This window comes from Dermacentor silvarum, chromosome 6, assembly GCF_013339745.2.
Source record: "Dermacentor silvarum isolate Dsil-2018 chromosome 6, BIME_Dsil_1.4, whole genome shotgun sequence".
Taxonomy (NCBI): Eukaryota; Metazoa; Arthropoda; class Arachnida; order Ixodida; family Ixodidae; genus Dermacentor; species Dermacentor silvarum.
This window is the reverse complement of record NC_051159.1, coordinates 73,837,549-73,860,585: the sequence shown is the minus strand read 5'-3', so window position 1 is coordinate 73,860,585 and position 23,037 is coordinate 73,837,549. Positions and strand designations below refer to the sequence as shown.

Genomic DNA, 23,037 nt, shown 5'->3' with positions numbered 1-23,037 from the left:
GTTTTGCGCATGGTCACTTTGCCATGAATGCAAAGTTCGTTTTAAGCTTGTTTCTGGCTCATTCATTCCCTTGGGATATTGCCACAAGTCGCGCCTGCATCAAGGTAGTCTTATCGTTATTGTACTTCCCTGTAGTCGTCTCGCACGGCCAGGAGCTCCATTGTGAAAATGCATGCAAACAAAAACACCTCGGATAGGATGCGAGCCTAGCGCTCGTAACAAGTCTCTTGTGTGGTTCTTCTCAAACATAGAACAATGGGAAGAGCAGCCCCCGGCTACTGTGAAGACCTTAGTGGCATATCGATACCCCCCCACCCCCCACGATTGCAAAGTTGGTTTGTTCAGGAGCGTTGTACACTCGTTTGACTTCAGGCAGACGAGGCGTCCACTGTCATTCTGTGATGAGCTGCACACCTCGTCATAAAGTAGTTTTTTTTTTTTTTTTTACCGGCATGTCTGTGTGACAGTTTATTTCCAACTGAAATAGTGCATGTGGCACACATGCGCCCCACACTACTTCAATTAGACACGGAATCTTTTGGCTTCATTATCATCAGCCTATATTTATGTCCGCTGCAGGACGAAGGCCTCCCCCTGCGATCTCCAATTACCCCTGTCTTGCGCTAGCTGATTCCAATTTGCGCCTGCAAATTTCCTAACCTAATCCCTCCACCTATTTTTCTGCCGTCCTCGACTGCGCTTCCCTTCTCTTGGTATCCATTCTGCAACTCTAATGGTCCGCCGGTTATCCATCCTACGCATTACATGAACTGCCCAGCCCCATTTTTTCCGCTTAATGTCAACTAGAATATCGGCTATCCCCGTTTGTTCTCTGATCCACACCGCTCTCTTCCTGTCTCTTAACGTTAGGCCTAACATTTTTCGTTCCATCGCTCTTTGTGCGGACCTTAACTTGTTCTCAAGCTTTTGCTAACCTCCAAGTTTCTGCCCCATATGTTAGCACCGGTGGCTTTTGGCTTATTGTACGATAAATGTCAGCATAACGATTTACCACTTTCAGACTGTGATGATACTGCCACTGATATCTAGCGCTGCCGAAAAGTAGTGCTCAACCCTCTAGTTACTCACTGCTTTACTCATATCCGTTCACAGGTGTGAGTAACGTAAAGAGGACACTACGCACTCATTTTCCCTTACTCATATAAGGAGAGGCGTCACGGGTATAGGTCGTAACAGGAGTTCCGATATCGATTGTGGGGCAGAGAAAGCAGCCACTATTTGTTGTATTTATAACTGGCACAACGCTGGGTTATCTTCTTTATCGACCTCTCGCGTTAGAAAATGCGCGCGTCCTATCAGCGAGGCGACGAGTGCGCCTCCTTTGGTTGTTACCGCATAGCTGCGACTCGCAGATAAGAACGGAAGACGGCAATTTTAGGCAGGCAGAGAGCGTCGGAGGCAGCGTGGCGACCGTTCATGTGAGTAGCTGGACCGGGCTTTTCAGCGAGGTGTTAAAACGCGACATCCGCGTGTGATAGGAATGCTTGCGGAGTAAGCAAAATTACGCTGGCTAATTTTGTGAACATTCCAAGCTTTAGCATCGATTTGTTATTCCGTAACCCCCCCCTCCCCCAAACACACACACTATCACTGATCATTGAAACCAAAGGCCATTGAAATTCGCTTGCCTAATTAGCTCCTTTGTGCGATATCGCAGAAGGAAGCCAATGGGGCTCGCGGATTTCATTGATCTTTGATTTCACGGGTAATTGAAAACGAACGTGGGACTGCGGTATTATACGGGTGGCTTTCCAGGTGCAATCACTAAATACAACCTTTATGAAGGCGCTGCCCACGATTTTGTATAGTAGCATGGTGAGCACGTGTTATGAATGCCGTGTTTTCCAACCAGTCGCCGACGACGCAGGTGCCCAGCCTGCCAGCGCGAGTAGGCGATATTTGGTCAAATAGTAGGAACGAGTTGTGATATACTTATCAGGTGGACCGCCAGCACTGAATATATTTAGAATGCGTATTTTGGCCCGTATTGTAAACATGCAGGCATACTTGAGTGATGATGTTTAGAACGCATGCTAAACCAGCGACGATTGCGTGTACTACAAGATGAAGCTTTTCTCGCTGGAGCAACCTTGAAACCAAAGAGCCGCTGAAGTTCCGCCAGGCATTATCTCTCTACACAGCTTTATGAGCCGTACAGCAGTTTTGCTTTCATAACCGTAATTCTGGTAGCCTTGGCACATACACAGTAGAGCGCGTATACGACATTTGAAACTCAGAGAAAGAGATATAGAGGCGGGAAGGTTAACCGGGAGAGCAGAAGGAGACATAAACAAAAAGCAGAGAAAGAGAGAAAATAAAAAAGTAAAATATCTTTCATAGACTTGAAGTGTTGCATGGAGAAAGTGATGCCATTCGGGGACTGCACAAACGAGCTACGTTCACACCTCACCAAGAAGTTAACCTGTCACTGCGTGTTTGTGCTTTTCTTCCTTCAGTTGTAGCTCTTCACCAAACATTGAAAACTTGAATTAGGGTGGTGTAAGCAGTGCTAAGGTTATAACGATGTTTTTCTACCGCGATTTATTTATGTGAGCGATAAGTTTCACGAAGAAACTATTGGCGATTTGTGTAAAGCACGTGCATGTACTAAAATGATTGCTCTACACAAAATTTTGTCAAGGTTTTGGCGTAAATCTACATTCTTGGGCTCAGAGCATTAAAGGTGAGCTGCAGCTCCAACTGCGGCTGGCATTGTCGCAATACAGCATGCATATGAAATCATGTTCTGAATGGGCAACAGGTGCCTCCAAACGAATGACGTAAAATGAATGTTTAGCTGTTCAAGAAACTGTTTTCTCATGGCGCATCTTATAAACACAGCGTGTTTTTACTCCTGAGACAAAACTGTTGCAGTATAAAATAATTCCGTACTCTCTTGTGTTGTTCTTGGCAAAATTATACGTAGTTGATAGTAAATCTCTATCTCCACGTTTTGTATACGGGAAACATAATCGCGGAAAAGCTATGAAGTTATTGCACTTAATACAAAAACGTTGCAACAGGAGAACAAAGTCAAAATAGGGAAATGAAAATGGCTAGACAGTTGGTATTAGGAAAAAAGCTTTTGTGGTGGTAGTAAGCGAAGCTCTTTGTAATCAGCGTTTTTCTTCTCTGGTTTCAGTTGGCCCGGATTAGGCAAGCAGCCCACTGAGGATGTCTGTCGCGCGGCTGCCACTCGTGCGATGCGTGTTGCTGCTGCTTTTACTGCGTGGCGTCCCGGAGGGGGAAGCAGCACCGACCACAGCAACCGCTGCAGAATCCACTCTTGTATCCACTGCAGCATCCACTGCAGCATCCACTGCAGCATCCACTGCATCTGTCCACTGCATCGTCCACCGAAGCCTCCACCGCAGCACCAACTGCAGCGTCCAAGTGCAGCGAGACCTTCTTGCGCTTCAGCCAGAACCACACCATGTGCAGAGAGGAGCCCGCATGCCAGATCCAGGTCGCCGGCATCGACGACAACGTCAAGCAGCTCATTCTGAAGCTACACAATCACTACCGCAGCCTCATCGCCGGCGGAAACGAGACTCACATGCCTGCGGCAGCAAACATGCTCGAGATGGTAAGGAAACATGCTCATTTTGTGTCTCGGGAAACAATTCTGACCAAATCGAACCATTTCAGACGATTGAGCTTTAGCAGTTTTCGTGACCGCAAGGCGATTCAGCTTTCGTCGGCTACCGATCGTACTACTATTTCTTACTAAACACACGCCGCGGTGGCTCATTTGATATTGCGTTCTGCTATTGAGCTTCAGGTCGTGAGTTCAATTCGGGGATAGGACGGCGCGTTTCGGTGGAGAGAGGACGGAGGAGGGGAGTGCAAAAATTATCATGTGTCTGAGTACACATTAAGGAACGTCATGAAATCAAAGTTAATCCGGTGCCCTCCACTGCAGCGTTACTGTGCAATTTCTGAAAGTCAAATCCCACATTTTGTTTTTAACCCAACGAACCCTGGACATGGCAAAGCAGATTGCTACACTGTCTGCCACGCAGTGATCTGAAGTGTCCATGAATGCGAGACTGCTAGCAGACTTCTTGCTGCTGCAGGGTTTAACCTCCTGTAATCTTTGTAACGTTTCTAGCATGAACAGCTCGCACGTTATAGGCTCGCTTTGTCGCATCCGTTGCAAGATGATGTTAACCACGTGGAGGAAAAGGAGATCGCTGATGAAACAATACTCGAGAATTTTCCGTCACACGTCAGCCCTTTCTTCCTTCAGCTGTCTTCTGAAATGTGCCTAACAAGTTTACATACTCCTAGTGCGATCAAGTTACTTGTTTTCCTCGTTCTTTTAGTGCGTTGCTTACATTTCTGCAACTTCGCCACTGCATCATTTGCAAGATATAAGCATCTACCTCGTGCAAGCGTCGTCATCTCTAACTATAAGCGTACAATTCCCATGTTCGAAAGCTGAGGAACACCTGCCACCGAAGTGCAGCGTCGTGGTGATTCGCAGCAGAAATAGGGATTATTAGGCCTAATGGCTTCTCAAGCAGCACGGTTCGCAGCAATATCAGAGTCTGAACGGTTCGAGATTGGCAAGCTCGAGCGCAAGCTCGCAAGCATGTGAGCCAGGGGAGGTCTGCGTGTGTCACAGAGTGCGGCTGCAGCCAGACGACAAAGCGTGATACGAAGCCTGCAATTCGATTTCCTCATAAGGTGTTTTGCGACTCGGCACAATGCGCGCTGTGACGTAAGCCGACCTTGGCGCGCCTGTCAGTATACTTCCGATGCCTCCGCCCCCCGCACTTACAATGCGCCGACTGGGATGGGCTCGCCACTTCGAGGTGTGCTTTCTTTGTGAGCTGGCGACCATGGTATTTTCCTTCGTAGGATTTGTGTGAACGTTAAAAGCGGTTCATTCCGAGATCCATATGCACGGTAGCGGTTGCTGTCTGATTTACTGCTGCACTCTACTAAAATATAAACGGCTTCTTGACATCAGTGCGTTCATGAGCGTCGCACCGTGTGTTTGCTTTATTCGGTGTTTTCATCAAGGCGGTGTACGATGAAAGTTCCTCTCCTCATTATTGAATGCTTAATTCAATTCGTCTTTGTTAGACCCGGTTACTCTTTGAAACTGAGTTTGCAGCTTGAAATTTAGTGGTGTGTTCGTTTGGGTCATAGGTGCTGTCATTTTTTTTTTCATGAACATTTTCCTTTTCTTCTTCCTTCCGCTACTGTGGTGACTGCTCGCTGATGTAGAAGTAGTAAAATAGTGGCAATCTCTTACTGCGTCTCGCCGTAAAGTTCAAAGTTAGCTTTTGCAGATTCTGCTTTTCAGAAACGGCTCTCTCTGGGTAAGTTATCAATCCGGAAGGGCACTGCTTTGTGCACTAACCTTTTAGTCCATTTCGTCGGCCCACTGGCGGTAACCTATTGTGGCTTTGGCGTCGCGCTGCTGAACTCGAGGTCACAGGATTTGTTTCCAGTCGCGGTGGCCGCCTTTTGATGGGGGGCGAAATAAAAACACGCTCGAGTACTTAGATTTAGGTGCACGTTAAAGAACCCCAGGTGGTCAAAATTAATCCTCAATCCCCTACTACGGAGCGTCTCCTAATCAGATCGTGGTTTTGGCACGTAATACCACAGAATTTTTTTTTTCATTTGTCTATTTCGTCGGGGCTAGCATTACGCACGAGGGCGCAACGCGCCATGATGATTGTACATTCATGTTTCTAGAAACATGCATGTACACTCTCTGCAAGGCGTCTGGGAACACCACAAAGCGTTTTTAACCCGTCAATTCAGTAACGGCGCAGTGTTATTTGGTTAGAAACAAGAGGAAAGGTTCTCGGGGCCCTTCCCGGAAGCGCTAGGCGGTCAGTGATAGCCTCGGAATGCGGGCACTGACAAAACCGAGAGCCTCAACTCTTGCTTGCGCATTCGTTCCCGTTATCGCCCTGTAGGTCCGGAAAGACCGCATAACGCCCTTGTCAAAGAACACGCACAGCTCCTTACGGAAGCAAATACAACTTGCTCACCCAAAGCACCCGTACACTACTATGGTTGGAGATTCCCAGCACTTAGGAGTCTTTGTAAATATGCAAGTCCTAAATAACAACTCTTTTGGTTCCGTACATTGTGAGAACGCTAATTCTCGACGACAATTAATGTGCCTCGGATAAAGTCGGATCAGCCACTTTGTTTTTACGCGAATTCCCAACTAGAAGGACCAGTACTCGAAGGCAACTGGCACTGGAAATCAACATTTAAGGAGTAGGCTTGTCAAGTGAGGGGATCAGATTTCCTAATACTTTGTTTATTTTGTCAGTGCTAGTTGAAATGGATGGTTGAGCTGAGAGAAAATCATTTCTTGAATGATCGCAGTATAGTATGGTCGGCTCTTGAAGGGAACATTTGCAGCTGAGATATGACCTGAAGGGATACGGGGCTGCAGAAGAGTCCTTCTTCTGATTAACTTCAGCAAGTGTCGCAGTTAAGTTTACTTTATTGCTGTTTAGACGTTCCCTTTATAAATGCACTTTGCTACTCATCGATCTTGAAATATTCTACAGAAAGGACAATGAGGTGTACACATACATAATCGCATGTGCTACATTGATTTCGCGTGAGGTCTTTAGGGGAGGCCCACAAGGTGCACGTCCTTGAAGGCAAAAGCGCGTGACTTCATACCAAGAAGCGGGAATCCGTTGATTCAAGCTGACCTCGTGGCCATGCAAGACGGCGGCGGTTCCCGACAAAAAATATACGCCCCTCCGGAGGTCTGTGCCAACTTTGATGCCGACTACGGTGCGGGCTGCTGGGATGGTAAATACCAAATGACGTTGAAAAAAAGTCTGTCACGTCGCGTCTACATAGCGAAAAAAGGTGGTTCTGTCTAATGTGATTCTATTGATTCTGGGTTCTACGTTTAATGACTACACAGATCGTAAACAGTGCTTTCGCGTTTCCTCTCTCCAATGCTCGTTACTTATAAGGCGCATTTGAGTTCTGTCCGCCTCAAATAGTATGCTGCGTAAGATCGACTGATATATGGGTTCTGCTTATCAAACATTTGCTATTACATTTAGGATGCCAATGCTACCTCGATGTCGAAAAACCATTTCTGTCCTTTTCTTTCGTCATGAAACTTGATAGAGCACTGTTTTTCTTCTTCTATTTTTGTTTAGGTCGCTACTATGTGAAACTATAGGGTACTAAGAGGCATTGGTCAAAGTGAAGTGACACGTACGAATAACAGAGGTTGCTACCAGTTTTTGCACTGGCTGCACTTTTTCTGTCAGAAATTTTCGCCTCCCGGCTAGCAGTGCCTCTGCATCTCGACTATGTCTGCGCCCGAAATTTCTACAAATTTTTCCTTACTTGAGACCTCTACCGTGTTCTGCGCAGGAGTGGGACGATGACTTGGCGAGAGTGGCCCAGGCGCATGCTAACCTGTGCCAGTTCGAGCACGACTGCCCGACTTGCCGATCGCTGGGTAAGTGCGCAACAAACATATGACCTTGTCAATGTTGCCTAATCGCAGCGGGCAAAACGATTCATACGTGAGCAACTTGTTCACCCCCGACTGAAAGCTCAATAATGACGCGAACACTTTGGGCTTGTTTGTGCATGGCGCCAGAGCAATATATCAATAACGAGACAAGGACAGAGCAGGCAAGGCACATATTTGCTGTCCTGGTTCCAATGAAAATTTGTTGAAATAGCGCTTGTGCGCGTCGCCTCCTCATTTGTTTTCTCGCTTTTGTGTTCGCACTTTGTCTTCAGCTTAATGCTGCCCACCAAGATGCAGCTATGGCAAAAGTACGGGCAAGCGTCTCATTATGATAATGACGTCGCAGGACGAAAGCCTTGAGTTGGATCTTCTTCTAGATTCCGTTGAAACAGTCGGGCACAGTCTGTTTCAACGTGCACCTCCTCAAACTCTTTTGCCCCCTGACCCCTTAGCCTAACCTCTATCCCTCACAGCTCTTGGCAGTTGTTTTGCAACACACGATACGAATGTCTCACATGGGAGAATATACAAAATGTAAATGTGTGCACAGAATAATGGCACCTATGAAATATTGCCGGCTGTCTTAGCGCAGAGCTCATTTTTATCTTCTAGTTTGGTAATCTTAACAGAGCGGTATTTTTTAATGTACGGCGCACTTAGAAATCACCCACCGGTGGTATTATTTTTCTCTTGCACTGTTTCCGTGAGTTGGCGAAATACTACTTAGTATGGCATGCTTAAAGAATTGATCAACTTGTTATTAAAGATTTTGGGTATACACTTCTAAAAATTATTATGAGAAAGAAATAACGTTGGTTGGTCACACAAGCTGGATCTAGCAAAGTGAAATTCTGTAGCGTCAGAGACGCTATGCACATACATCTACATCCAGGAATCGGGTACTGATCCCTGTACTCATACTCTCCAAAAAAGTGCGCGTTTGAAATGAAGTTTGTAGCACAACTTTGGGTCTCAGTGACCTGCTGCCTTCTTCATTTCGTTTTCTTTTTTTTTTCATCTATTCAGCTCCGGCGCAGCCAGTAACTAAATGTTCCCGAAATTTACGGCGGACTTATCACTGTCATACCTACTCATTATTGGTGAATCCTACTGATCAGTCGAAACATGGATGGCCAGAAAGTATGGTTATATAAAAAAAATTTCCGCAGCTTATATTCATCGGCAACTTTGGAATTTGGCAATGCGACGAATTCGTTTTAAGAGACTTTTACATTATTTTGGGAACTTTTGCTATAATTCACAGTATCTGAGCAATCTATCAGAAACGTTGCGAGTCAGCATTGGAATTTTTTAAAAATGCCTAGGGTATGCACTGAGCATGACTGCAAACGCACAAGAGACAGGTAGCTGGGATGCAATAATTTAACAAAATCAAGTGGTAACCAAAGCAAACCCGGCAATCGTCCTCTTCAGTTTAGTGCTTGCCAATTCGTTGTGCGCGCGCATTCTACGCTTCATCCACGCTCATTCGGGCTCAAAGAGTTCACGTTTTAGTTTTTGCATGCCGTCGGTGATAAACATAACAGCATTGATGCCTGCCAGCATACATGTGAAGTCCCGCGCATCAGGCCAAGTACGGCTGGTATAGCAGCGCTCATTCTGTTCAATCGGACGTATTAACACGCCCTTATAGCACGCGAAAATGATGTCATTACAAATATTGGGCTCAGTGCCGAAAGGGAATTCGGTCGCAAAGCGCATCGCCCTAAACCTACTTTTCACGACGCTGCGACCACTTGTCACGTAGAATGGGCGATCAAGCTTAAACTTCCACGAAGAGCTGCTCGGAACAAAAGCGATCTGTTGGCGAATGAAGACGTAAGAGCTATCGGTAAAGTTCTTATGGCAAGGGTACAATAACTTTGTTTCGCCCTTCGTCAATTCATTCAATTCTCTTACATTTGCAGAGAAGTTTCCCGCCGTCGGCCAAAACCTGTGCCTCGACAGAACCACAAGATACAATCCACAGCCGAACTGGGAAAGCTGCGTGCGGCGCTGGTATGACGAGGTGTCTCTCTTCTCCAACGCCTCACGCTCTCCATTCCAGTTCGACCTTCCCACTGGGCATTTCACGCAGGTAGGCAAATGCACACTCGTGCGGACAGATGTCATGGTTTCGGTTCAATGCAGAACGTCGTACCCACGTGCACGCAGGGCGCATAAAGGCAGTATTTCGTGCGGTGCATCATTGCGTAGAAAGAGATGACACTTTATCAGTTATAAAGGTTATGCGTTAATAGCAATGGTCCTCTGACGAATTCCGCCAGGTAAACTTGGTCCCCGAAAGGTAGTGGCTTCAGCCAGCCACTCAGCTATGAGTGTGGTAGAGGTGATGGTAGGCATTCCTATAGTGCATGTGCGGTGTTGACACCGCAAATGTAGGTTGCCACGTGCTTTGTGACACCGCTGACAAGGTGCTGTGTCCTCAGTTAATCCTCACTAAGCAGGCGTGTGCCTGTTGATGTTAGTATGGCGGTTGTTTATGTTTGTCTTATTAATGTGAACATGCGTCATTAGCTGTCCACAAATGACGAATAACGGAAACTTCCTGGTGCACATGCCAGCACGAGGTCTACGAGTCAACGGAGCGCCTCGTTCGTGTCGTCATTTTCAACAGGAGCGGTGACGCCATCTACTGAGTGTTAGCCGTAATGCAAAGCAGAGCGCTTACAGACTCCAACGCGCCAAGGCGGTTGTGCGGCAGCAGTGGCGTGTTTGTAAACAAGGGTGCACTCGGACTCGGCGTGCTCTTTATGTAGCTGGTGTTGTCCACCCCGTATAGTTACAGTAACTAATTCTAGAGGAAAATCTGGGCAACAAATTGACAATCGCAAAGGCACCGCCTTTGCTGCTCGGCATGGATCGATTCGGCAGTTTCGCATGCGTGGACTCGGCAACTGCGTGGATGCTATGTAGAGTTTTCGTCTAAGTGTAGTTATGCTCTACGGTTGGTCCAGTCCGTTGTTTTCTAAAGACAGCTGCACCATTTGGCAGTCGTTTTCTAACGCCAAGCGTTACCAGCCTTTTCACCGCCGATGATTTTACTCGCGAAGCGAATAATTTTGTCTTTGTTTACTCTCATCACTGGACTCTGGGTGTAAAGCTCTCACTGTATAAAAAGTAGTCATCTAAGCTAAGAACACGCCACAAAAAAAATTTTTATATTTCACGCACTATTGAGGACAAGAAGAAAAGAATGCCTCCGCAGTTAATATCCCAAACAATTTTTAAGTAGGGCTTTTAAATACAAAGTTGCCACATTTTTTATTTGTGTTACAATAATTCATAAATGCTTATATTTTGTATTTTACGGTTGCGATGGCTCTTTTTCAAATCTACTTCTCGCTATCCCGAGGCACAATTGTGTGGAAACTAGTATCCTTTTATTTTCTCATTCTACTTATTTGCTTGCTTCATATTTATTTCGTTTTACTTGAATTGGCGTTTCTGTTTTAAGCCTCACCCGCTACGGTGGCTCATTGACTACGGCGCTCTGTTGCTGAGCGCGAGGTCGCCGGTTCCGATGAGGACGAAATGCAGAAACTTCCGTTTAGCTTAGACGTAAAAGGCGTGTGAAAGAATCCCAGGTGTTCATAATTAATCCGGAGCACTAGTGTTGCTCATCGTGAGGCCTCATCACCGTTTCACTTTGCGCTGTCGCAGATGGTGTGGGCGACAACGTGGAAGATTGGCTGCGGCTACACGCGCTATCCGTCCACCGAGCCGCCATTCACCTACGACCTTCTCTACACCTGTGACTACGGGCCAGGGTCAGTGGACGCATTATTGCTCACCATGTATATATATTTTTCCTTATTATGTTGTTGTATGTGGTTTGTATATGACACTAAATGCAAGAAGTCTGCAACAGGACGCTGACGAGATAGCGCGATGGACAATAAGGGCGTGTGAAAGAAATAGCCAGCGGCTCGTGGGTCAACGCCTTCACTTCTTGTACGTGAATACTCCTGCGTTTTTGTATATGCGGCATTGCGCAACGTGTACTCTCCCCCAACAGTCTGAAATGCACGTGGATTGTGTGCACGTACGAGTGTTCCAGTTGTGCCGCGCGGTGTTTACATTCGAACTGCCCCGAATTCCACTTCCTTCAGTTCCCTATTTTCATTTTCTACTGTCATCTTTTAGAAATATCTGCTTAACAGTGTGCCTATAATGTTGTCTCCTTAACACTATGCGGTGCCGACCAAATGTTAACCTCTTCTAGACACGTATTTTGCGAACATGCCTCGGCACGATGTGACCACTAACGGCAGCACTGCTAAAGAAGTCACCGATACATCCCGCAAGAAGTAAATCAACAACACTGAACATGGACGTAAGAGCGTGCTACTCTTTCCACGTACAAGTGCTTACGGGCGTCGTGTTTGTGAACAGGGATAGGTCAATTAACGGTCAGCGTTAATCCTCCCACAAATGTTGCGCGCTGGAGGCGTAAACACAGCATTAAATGGCAGCGATATATGTTCCCGTGTAGATGTTCTTATGAAGCGCTACGCATTTAGATAGCTCGAGCACTTGCGACAGACAGCGCGTCAACAGGAGACAAGGAAACAGAGGAAAGCAGAAGGCAACCTTTTTGGTTTTGTTCTGTCCTCCTTCGCATATACACTCTCACCACAGGCAGTTGACGGGAGCGTTAATCTACATAGCACCTTCTTTATGGAACAGGAGACTTTTCTCGCACTCCTGCTTCGATATCACTTCGTTCGGCATGATAAGGTTGACGAACACGTTCCTAAAATCACGAATGCTACCTGACAAAATTTTTCTGTCGTTTCACTAGAAGAAACTAACCTTGCCTTATGATTGTAAATATAAATGGCGCACAACCATTTGTGTTTTTGCACGGAAGGAAGCGACCGGACAGCACATATATGCGTGTTGGCTGTGAGGACAGCAGAGCGAGTGTATGGATGGCTTTGTAATGGAGGTGGAAACAAAGGCTTCTTAAAAATTGTTGAAACATTTTTGCAAGATATCCTATTGAGGGGGAACGCTCGCTCACACTTATCGTAATTTATTGCTAAATAAATTATGTATTTAATAAAAAAAACTTTCTGAAGCTACTGCACTGTCACGCCTATAGTTGATTCTGCACGGAAGAATTGAAAGGAAGCGAAAGGAAAGTCACTCGATTATAAAATTGTTTGCAAAAAAAAGAAAAGAACAGAAAGAAGACAACGAAATCCGGAGCTTAACTGAATGGTGTCATCGCTCTTTGGGTATTGATAAAAAAAATACTAGAAAGGGATGTTAGACCTTAACCTCTGGCGTTTCAGAGACTGAAAAAAGCTCGGTACGTATGGTTTATCATTCTACCTATCTTGAGCATTTGACCAGTCGATTTAAAGTTTGCCTTACATTTGCTTGACTTCGGTCTTTCTTGCAGAGGAAACATCGTGGGTGCCGAGATGTATGAGGAAGGTGATGCGTGCTCCAACTGCCCCGAGGGAACCTGCTGTGGGAGTTCTTGTGAAGAACAGAACATTGACACACGCTTCAAGGGACTGTGCAGTGAGTTCATATGACGCAATCTGCCATTATTTCGCGTTGAGGAGGAGCTTGTTAGCTTGCTTCTAAACACGTGAAACGTTCAGTAAGAATGCGCCATCGTATGTGTTCTGAGCGTTGTATGTTCCATCAAACGTAAGTAATTTTTAAAGAAATTGGGCAGATAATAAAGAGCTTTAGATTAGAGGGCACAAGAGGCTCATGTACCGCTTGAGTTCTAGCAGACTTTGGCTTACTGGGTATGCAGGACGCTTGCTTCCGTTCATCTAGAACTATCTATAGTAATTATATTTCCTCCAACAACAAAACGTTTGCCTTATACGAACCTCACAGCCCCATTATGCATGTTATGTATTGCGCAGCCAGCACATGCCTGGTTCACGTAGTCGTTCACGGTGCTCCATGCATCAATTTTCATCGGTCGTGATAGAGATAGATTGTGGACACATGCACTAATGCGAAAAAAGCTGTGGCTTCAGCTGCGGACAGATGAACCCATTTACGTTCCCCGTCGGAAAGGCTAGAGCTTCGGAACAGAAAACGCCGGGAACATGCGCAGTGTACAATACTCATTTGATAACGGCCGCTTGCGCATATTTATTCATATCAGTATGGTATTGCATTTGGACACGAAAGCTTGCGGGACACTGGACTTGCGGAAAAAACTGAATTCCTGCGTAGTCTTGTCACATAGCCCCGAATTCAAAGTTCCATTCGGTAATAGTGCTTCCGATCAACAGAATCATCCGTTAAAGATCGCGCCTTAGATGAGCAGAAATTCCCACGCTTATCGTAAAGTCCGTGTCCCGTAACCTTTCGTCACCGACTGCACATGTTCTCATAATTTGTAAATTGGCAGATTTATTCGAGGCTTGACAGAACAAGCTTGCCATATTGATACTTCTTTCTTACGTATTTTCGTGGGCTCTTTGGAATCATCTCTTTCGAGAAAGAGAGAAAGAAAGAGGGGGGGGGGGGGGGGGGTTAGTGAGAATAAATGCAGATAGGTCGGCCTGAGGTACATTCCTCTAGCCAGGTACACTGCGCTGGGACAAGGCGAAAAGCAAGAGAAATAGGATGATTGACGATGATGACAGATGGAAGAGGCAAAATTCGTACTTTTTTACTTTCTTTCTGGCTTGCTGCCCACTGTCTTTTCCCCCAGTCTTTCAACTTTGCCTCTTCTTATGTATCGTTGTGTAGATGGTTCCAACGCATTACTCCAACATACAGCGCATGTGCACGCACAGCTCTGGTGGTGCTGTTAAATTGTGACTCAAGTGGTGTTCCGAAAGCGTTCACATTGCACAGGTTTATTGCGAACGCCTACCCATGATGAAAATTCAAGGTTCTCAATTTTGCTCAACAGCGGGTAGGAGCAACTTACACGCTTTGCAGCTTGACGAAGTTGGAGGAATAATTCTGTGCCTTCAGAATGTACCCGCTAGCGCTTCTTTGTAATATTCAGTTCAAGCGACATTAGCGCTTCTGTATTTCCCGACAATCTTGATCACGTCCTGCTTGAAGACAACCTCGTTGGGTGATAGTCGAAGCCACGCGGGTCCCACCTGTTGTCGTGCATCACTCAATTGACCCTTTTCGTGGAGCAGTTTGTTCTAGAGAAACGAGATGGCGCTTACGGCAGCGCGCCATACGTTGCCTCAGCGACAGCGCACGAATATGAAAACCATTACCGCTTCTACCTTACTTCTGTGGGATCAGCTGCCAGAACTGCAACTGAGTTTTCGCTCACGCACTGTGCTCCATTCATGCTGGTTTGAATCGTGTGGATTAAAGGCGCGTGCATTAGTTGGCTGCAAAAATAGGGACTGGCATATTAAGGAATGTAATGAATATATGGGGCCAAGTTCGCGGTCCGCTTCTGCAACTGTCCGTACGTGTTTCCGTCACTTCGAGATGTGCGGTTTTCCTCGAGGATACACACATTTGCTCCTCCTCCAGCGTTGTATCCGCTAACCTTCGAAGAAAGGGAGTCAGCCTCGGTACGTCGGCAAAAGGGAGGACCGCTCGTTAAACAATGATAAAGGGAGTAGCGCCGCTTCCTGTCATAGTAGGTTTTGCGCACAGTATCTACACCCATCTACCCCAACCGGCATGGAAATTTACGCCCACTCTTTCGCGAATGTGTCAAGAATAAGTGAATGAGCGCACACTTGTGTATATGTGCACTTATATACGTACAATAAATGATGGACTACACCGATAGCGCACGAATGGTCGAAGCTGAATGTTTCGTGACGGTCCACGAGAGTAAGCGAGTTACTAGCGATAATACATCTTTGCTACAAGGTATTAGAGTGTACAGAACAGCTACGTTTCAAGCCTTGTGAGCACCAAGAACTAACCTAACGAAACTGAGCACAACCGCGAGCGATTAGGCAGAAAATAATCAGATAGTGACCGCACCGAGAAACTTTACTGAGTCAGAAATGTGACAAGCCGCTGCTTCAAAATTTATGCCAAATAAAGAACGAAGAGCAAAACACATTAATCCTGATTCATTTCATGAGCGGAAAGTTTGGAATATATATTTAGCCCTGCTTTTAGAGCAAGCACCATTCATATACGCTGTCTGAGCCGTTTGGACGTGGCCTAATCAGCTCCGAAAGCACTTTTGTATGTTCTCTGAAGCTGTGGCCAAACCTCCGTGTCGTCCAACCAGTCAACGTCTCCAATATCTCTCGAAACAGAGGTTTGCTAAGCCGCGCCAGAGTCATACACACCCATTGTAAACACGGAGGCCACGGAGGCAGTTGAGGCAAGCAATGGACGCGTGACCACGTGATCAAACATGGCAACGCCCACGGGATCGCCGCGAAAAGGGTCAATAACCAGGCGAGAAAAATCAAAATGAAAACAAATTTATACCGCCGCCAAGTCAGTGTGAGAGCTCTCCGCCTCTGAACTCCGAGACCTAAGCATGACCTCCTCAGAGCCTGCAAGTGCGAACTCCTATTAGCGCATGCGATTTTGGCATGCTTCTCGGTAAAATGTACACGGCAAAATGTTCATGAGAGCTTGCGTGCGTCGTACATTTCTTTTATTCTTTTTTTTTCAGAGCCGACGACTCCTGATGGTCCTAAACCCTCCGTGGACAAGAAACACCTCATCTGGGCGTGTCTTTTCAACAACGAGACATCCGAATTGTGCGAGACGGTCTCTGATCCCCCGGACGCTTTCAACACGAAGCGGTTGTTTGGTGGTACGTTCTTTGAGACATGCTTTTATGTCTAATTACAGATGTATGGGTCAGCTGTACCTAAATTCCTGCTCGATGTTTTTTTGATAACTGGCACTGTGTTGTTAATTTAGTTCAGGACTCTTAAAACAGTCATGGCTTCGGCGACGGCTGGGCAGGCTATACATATGGCTGAGCAACAGACAGGTTGGCACTGTAATGTATTGCGGCATGCTTTAGGGGGGAATTGCTGATACCATAATTCAAGGTGCCGACGGAGGACACCCAGCCCCATAATATACTGAATAAGTTTGCAGGACACAAAACTAGCTTTCAAAATACAGCCGCTATACGTTTTTGCCGACCAGACCTTAGCAGCACAGAAGCAAAGGAGTCGGAAATGTGCGTCCTCGGAGCAGCCCACCTTGTATGCATGGGATGGTCCACGACTTTAATGTCAGCATGTTTATATAGAGATCTCGGCATCAAGATCTCAGCACCTCCTAGGTGTCGGTCTGCTCGGGCCTAGTTAATTTCTTGTTGGTAAAAATGAACTGGATTGTGTTCTAAAAGAGCCAAAGACTGCATTTAGCAAGGTTTGAGAACATTTTTTGTTATTGAGCCGCCTCCCGGTAGCTTAGTGTCTGTGGCGTTGCGCTGCTGACCACGAGGTCGCTGGTTCGATTCCCGACCCTGGCGGCCGCATTACGATCGGTACGGAATGCAAGAACGTTCGCGTACCGTGAATTAGGTCTACACTGAAGTAACCCAGGTGGTAAAAATTATTCAGAAGTCCCCCCCCCCCCCCCACCATTGCGCGCCTCGTAATCAGATCGCGGTTGTGGCATGCGTAAAATCCCGAATTTAAGTTTACTGAGTCACAACGGGCCCAAATAAGACAAAAAAAAATCCGTGACGTCACGCATCGTTACTGGCGCTGGGCTTTCGGTGCGAAGCTCTAAAGAAATGAAACTTTGACCTTCATTTCTTTTTCTAATATAAAATCTATTAGTGCGAAATTTACGAAAATAGAGCTTTCAAACAATACCTTATCCGTCCAAACTGGTTTAGGATGGCTCTTTCGTGTTCTTTAAGACAAAACCTGACAAACAAGTTTCTTATGAGTTTGCGCCCATGCGGAATGGGTTCTTTTTGCTTCCTTCCTTTTTTTTCTTTTTGAGGTTTGCTTTAGGTAGTTACACGTAGCGTAATACGTACAGCAACACAGGACGAACAAGAGCTATGTTCACATATACTTCTCTAAAGAGACCACGCCTTTTCGATACGTGCATACTTTTATCAGATTTACGTTATTTCATAAGCGCTCGATCACGCGGCAACGTTTACTCCAATACGCGCGAGCACACAATTGGAAGTCGGAGCTCTGAAAAAAGTATTGCATCCTATCGCCGGGCAATCTGGGAAATATGAAACTTGCTCAGCTTTTCGCATCCTTCGAGAGGTTGTAAGCATCGCGGTGTGGGGTTCGCTTAACGGTCGTTGGTCTTTGCAGCCGGCTACCTGGAGACCGTGGTCGAGGGCGGCAAGAGAGCCGATGTCAAGTTCCAGCACATCATCAAGAGCCCGCAGTCGCCGTTCTGCCTAAACATCGAGTACGCCAAGGGCCCGAGCATGGCGGGCAACAATGCGGACGGCTCGCTGCGACTTCTGCTGACGTCACCGGTGCTGCCATTTTTCCACATCGATGCCGAAATTGGCGGCGACTACACGGGCTTCCAGATGTACTCCTTCTCTCTGGACTTTCGCATACCAGTCCAGGTAGGTACCACATGGGCCTTCAGAGCACAGCTGACATCATATTTCGACATTTAAACTTTTTGTTATAAATATAAGGTCCTCGACCTCTAGACCTTAGACAATGTACTGGCAAACATAAATAGTAACCCTAAAGAATTTACTGTAATAGCTTTGTCGAAATGGAAAAATTGTCATGCACCTGGAACAGAGATGACAGTTATAGAGGCCCTTTTCCATTCATGAAACTTGCTCCACTGTGCGGATTTCCACAGAACTAATTTTCTGTAAGAGCTTCCTTCAAACTACTTTTGGTTTCGTTTCCCAGGAGGTGTATGTGTCATGATGCAGAAGCTGCTCACTTGGGCACCGAACAACGTGACGTTTTAGCTCTCCATCCAACTCGCTCGGATAGAGAGACTTGAGACTTAGAGACTAGCCAGAATTTCTTTGAGGTATCGGAGACCCTAAAGAGAAGCGGAAAATCAGTTTATATTAGCAAAATATTTTCTTTGAAGACTCTGGTTTAATTTATTTGGAGGGAGAACGTTGGTCACTCTCTGAAAAAGTGGAGGTCAATGTTTTCATCATGGAACTTCATGCTAGAACCATGGCGCCTGCCAGTCAGTGGACGTCATGAATTTAAAATACTTTCACGTGTTTGCGCAGCTTTTATGCGCATGTAATACTCAAAACTTGATAAGTTGAGTATCTGATTCCTTTGGAATGCAATAGAATTCTTGTTTAACATTACTTCTTGACTAGACCCCAGCAAATGCTGTCAAAGTCCATGACATCACAGGAGCCAAGCGCCGAAACCCTTAGATGGTGGCTCCACCCGTCTTTCATTCTTTCGTCTGCTTTAGCTTATCAAGTCTATGCGCAATGTAACATTGACATTTTCGGTGTCACGGGACTAATTTATCAATGCAGCCTCGCTTAATACTAAGCTTTATTTAGTGGCTTTCCGGTAATTTGATTAGCTTTTTACCTTATCTATACCACTGCCTCGAGCGTTATCGGATGTTACGTTTTATGGTATTACGCGTTTTTATTGCGTACTCTTCGAGCAACTCTCACTAGGTTGTTTAATCTATTTGTCTTCCGTTTCCTGTTGAAGACATTTCAAGTGCTTCCTGCTGGCCAGCTGTTGCTTTGCGCCAGAAATAGAAATAAACTCGGCGTTCCAGCTAGCAGCTAACGCATCTGCTGCGACTTTCCCCTTTTGCAGGTTGGCTTCTCGTACTCGGTTCCAGCGAACAGCTCTGCGCAGTACTTCAGCCTGTACAAGCTCGTCGTAAATCAAGGAGCCTGTTCGTAAACTTTCTAAGGATACTGTGGCTACATTTCAGCTGCACATTGTTTTATATCGGACGAAACGTGTTTTACAACTACTCTTGGCATGTGTACGGGTTACATGATGTGCACGCTACATGAGCCGGGTGTCAAATTGCCTAACTCGAGGTGCTCTGTGAGCCTGCTCATTTGCTGGATCACAACCTGAGGTGAGATTGTGTCTGTCCGACGCAGCATGCTATGGGGAGGCCATTTTTAGGCTTCGCTCTCTTGCCACTTTTTACCGGCGTGGTCTCATCTTCATTGCACATAATTTTCTTGTTCTGTTACATATCTCTGTAGTTCGTGTGATTGTACTGTGATGTCTGCGGCACCGAGAAATCCATTAAGCTTGTTTATTGTTTCATGACATCATTCTTTTTATGCACTTCAATTTTAATCACTTCCAATGGCCTCAGACAAGTAGGCTGAACTACAGATCTCTAAGCCGAAGAGCATAACTTCCTTGGTTCTATCCGTCCGCTGCTTATGCGTACCACTGTGCACACTGTCGGCTTGACGGCTTTAGTAACTTGGCTAAATAAACTTCAGCCATTGTTTACCTAAAGCAAGTTATAGCGCATAAAAAGAGGGGCCACTGTCTATGGTGTGTGTAGTGATATTCAGTCTAGAGAATCATTCGGTCACATTTTAAGTTTTGCTGTGCATAGACCAACAAAAGTTTTTTTTTTCATTTTATTGTACGGTCACAATGTTTTTGCAACTCGGCCACATTATAGCTTGCGCCGTCGTTTTCTGCCATTTTGTGTTGTGCATTGTTACTTACAACAATTGGTCCGAGAACTCTGCAAAACAAAATGCAATTGTGTTGCCCATTCACATTGACAAAACATTTGATGCTTTCTTGATAAAAAAAAAGTATTTTCTTACCACAGTTTTCAGACTTGCCGTCGTAGGAGGAGCCAAAAATTAGCTTTAGTGTACCGCGAGAGCTTGCGCCAATGCTGGACACTTTTTTTAGCTGTCGCAGATGCTTACGCGGATTTATATTGACTCGCACCTTTGCTGGGCTTCTTAACCAAAATCTCCAATGTGGATGAAAGCACTTTCACGCTGTCCATTATCGTTATTCAGCCATCGCTTTCCAGTCTCACTTCTTTGATGCTCGTTAAACTTGCGGGTACGGAAAGCTGAATCGGCGCATTTCACGAGCACACAAGTGATGCTATTCCTAATCTGTTCATGTATATATTAGGTTCACGTTTTTATAGCAATGAATCCTCGTGAAAGTGTATTTTATTCGCAATCCTTTTTTTTTTCGACATAGTGTTCATGGTTTTTGTGCATGTACAATATTTCACAATTTGAGAGGATATATATATATTTTACATATTGTCAACGCATTCATTTGGTCACGTTTCGAAACATTCATGATATCTTCATGGCAACATTTCCATTTGAAAGTGATGTCTCGCGATGTTCACTCGTTGTGCAATAAATGGTTTGAATTTCTTACAGCTCGTCTTTTTGTCTCTCTCTCTCTCTCTGACATAAATATTGCTTTCAAATAAAAGTTATGCATTGGAGTTGTTAATGCGATTAGCATTCTGTCTCTCTCTCTCTCTCTCTCTCTCTCTCTCTCTCTGTGCGTGTGCATGTGTCTAATGCCAACATGTGCTGGTTTATTCTTTCAACACACAACGAGCGTAAGACGCATTTCAGCGGAGTCTTGAAGCAGCAGTATTGCTGTTGAAACAATATTGAAGCTATTGCACAGCAATACCTTTTTCGTGGCGCGCGGCCTACTTATAATATTTGCTGTTATTGAGGCCTGGGAAGTGTGCCTCGATGAAAATGAGTGTCTGTCTCTGTTTTCAATGAACATATTTCACGCCAGCTTGGGATCACTGGACACGTGCCGGTCTTTCGTGATAAGAAATCCTTTAAAATTTGTTCCTTGCTGGGCGGAATTGAATTCCTGCCATATATATATATATATATATATATATATATATAATGTGTGTGTGTTATATAATATATGTAGAATATATATAATCATATATATAATCGTATATCAAACCATTATCCTTTAAGTTCTTTTGTTTATTTTGCGATGTGTTGCGTTGCGTTTTGATGTTCACTTGCATTGTAACCCTGTCCTATAGTTTGCTTGTGCTTTCATTGTATTAGGTAAACCCCCCTTACTCAATGCCCTTCGGGCCTGTAAGGTATTTTTAAATAAATAAATAAATATCATAAGAAGCCAACAAAAGTGACACCAAGGACAACACAGGGGGAAATTACTTGTACTTACTAATTGAAATAAAGAAATGATAAATTAATGAAAATGGATGAAAAAGCAACTGGCCGCAGGTGGGGAACGAACCCACGTCTTCGCATTACGCGTGCGATGCTCTCACCATTGAGCTACCGCGGAGCCGCTTTCCCATCCACCTTCTGGGGTACTTATGTCTTACAACTAGAATTAACCCTTGGAGTGTATATATATATATATATATATATATATACCCTACCACACGAGCGTTTCACTGAGACAGCAGTCATGTGCTCTAAATTGAATTTGCCTTGTACGGCTGCCAATGACCATTGTCGTCATCGATGACCCCCAATGTCAATTCTTGTCTTCATAAGTCATCCCCAGCTTCGCCGTTTCCACAAAGGGAAGAAAGAAAATTTATTTATCGCCTCCACTGGAATTGCAGCTCCTGGCAGTGAAGCACTGTGAATTTGGGAGTCGAGCGCGCTAACCACTGCGCTATCGCTCAGTTTTTCTTTCGTTGCATTGATTACAATTATTAAAATGGTGTGTGCGTACGGGAACTATTTACAATATTGTGAGCAGCTGATGTTCATAACCAATGGCAGAATAACGAGCCGTGCATACAATAAATGCGTCATATAAAGCAGCACCCTTCATCGCACTAAAAACTAGTAACGGCAAGCTAGACACCTCATCAATATCATGTACCAATCCGACCGACATTCCTTTTGATCGTACATGTCCCTCAGGTGCATATAATCATTTAACTGAAATGTACTTTTGAGGGAACTATTCTTTCTTCATTTGAGTTTTGCATGGAAGTTCATGTTCTTGGCACCCGAAATTTTTTTCTCTTTCACGTTCCTCAACCTCCTCAAATAATTTTTCAACATTTAAATGGTCTTCCAGTTCTTGAATCTGAGACATAATAACATTTTTCGAGCAATTAGTGCTGGTGAACTAGGTTTAGTACATTTGTATGTGCATGCGACGGTTAGTCTCGTGTTTATTTTTTCGAGATACCTCGCATCCGATATTGCGAGCCCTCTTGCGGGTTAACCTGGTTCATGTCTTGCCAGAATTCGTGGTGTCTCCTAATTTCATGTCTATACTTTGTTTATGGGGGTTCATGTGTGAGGTTTATCTTTCAATCGCTTTCTGACTGCTCGTTTTTCTAAAGATTACTTGTTCTTTGTGTTGCTAAAAAAATTCTACAAAGATGTATCATCGGCGCTGTTCCCTCCGCCGTTTTGTCGATCAATATACATCGGATTACCAGTACTTGATGTACCTTGAACGAGTACGCAAAAGGCCAGTTCCCTCTTCCACAAAAAAAAAATTTACAAATTACACACTGAAACATTTCCAGCTAGAACATGGCGTGGAAAAAAGGGTTTTTTTCGTTTGGACCATTCACTGTCACCTTTGTAACGAGTCTGAAAC

At 45.1% G+C, this 23,037-nt stretch overlaps 1 protein-coding gene across 1 annotated transcript; it reads left to right on the top strand.

The window, feature by feature from the left end:
• Positions 1–255: 255 nt before the first annotated feature.
• Positions 256–20,828, top strand: LOC119456714 (CRISP/Allergen/PR-1-like). The gene is made up of 9 exons (XM_037718537.2): positions 256–331; positions 3,195–3,607; positions 7,405–7,492; positions 9,439–9,608; positions 11,195–11,301; positions 12,942–13,066; positions 16,143–16,286; positions 17,776–18,041; positions 19,249–20,828. Exons 1-9 carry the CDS (start codon positions 256–258, stop codon positions 19,336–19,338), a joined length of 1,479 nt encoding a protein of 492 aa, XP_037574465.1. The 3' UTR covers positions 19,339–20,828.
• Positions 20,829–23,037: the final 2,209 nt, after the last annotated feature.

Bases quoted from the DNA above. Each gene is read 5' to 3' on its own strand.
- LOC119456714 (XM_037718537.2), top strand. From the start codon at position 256: ATGGGAAGAGCAGCCCCCGGCTACTGTGAAGACCTTAGTGGCATATCG. The intron at 332-3,194 runs GTTGGTTTGTTC...CAGCCCACTGAG, and splicing joins CCACCCCCCACGATTGCAAA to GATGTCTGTCGCGCGGCTGC. The intron at 9,609-11,194 runs GTAGGCAAATGC...GCGCTGTCGCAG, and splicing joins CCACTGGGCATTTCACGCAG to ATGGTGTGGGCGACAACGTG.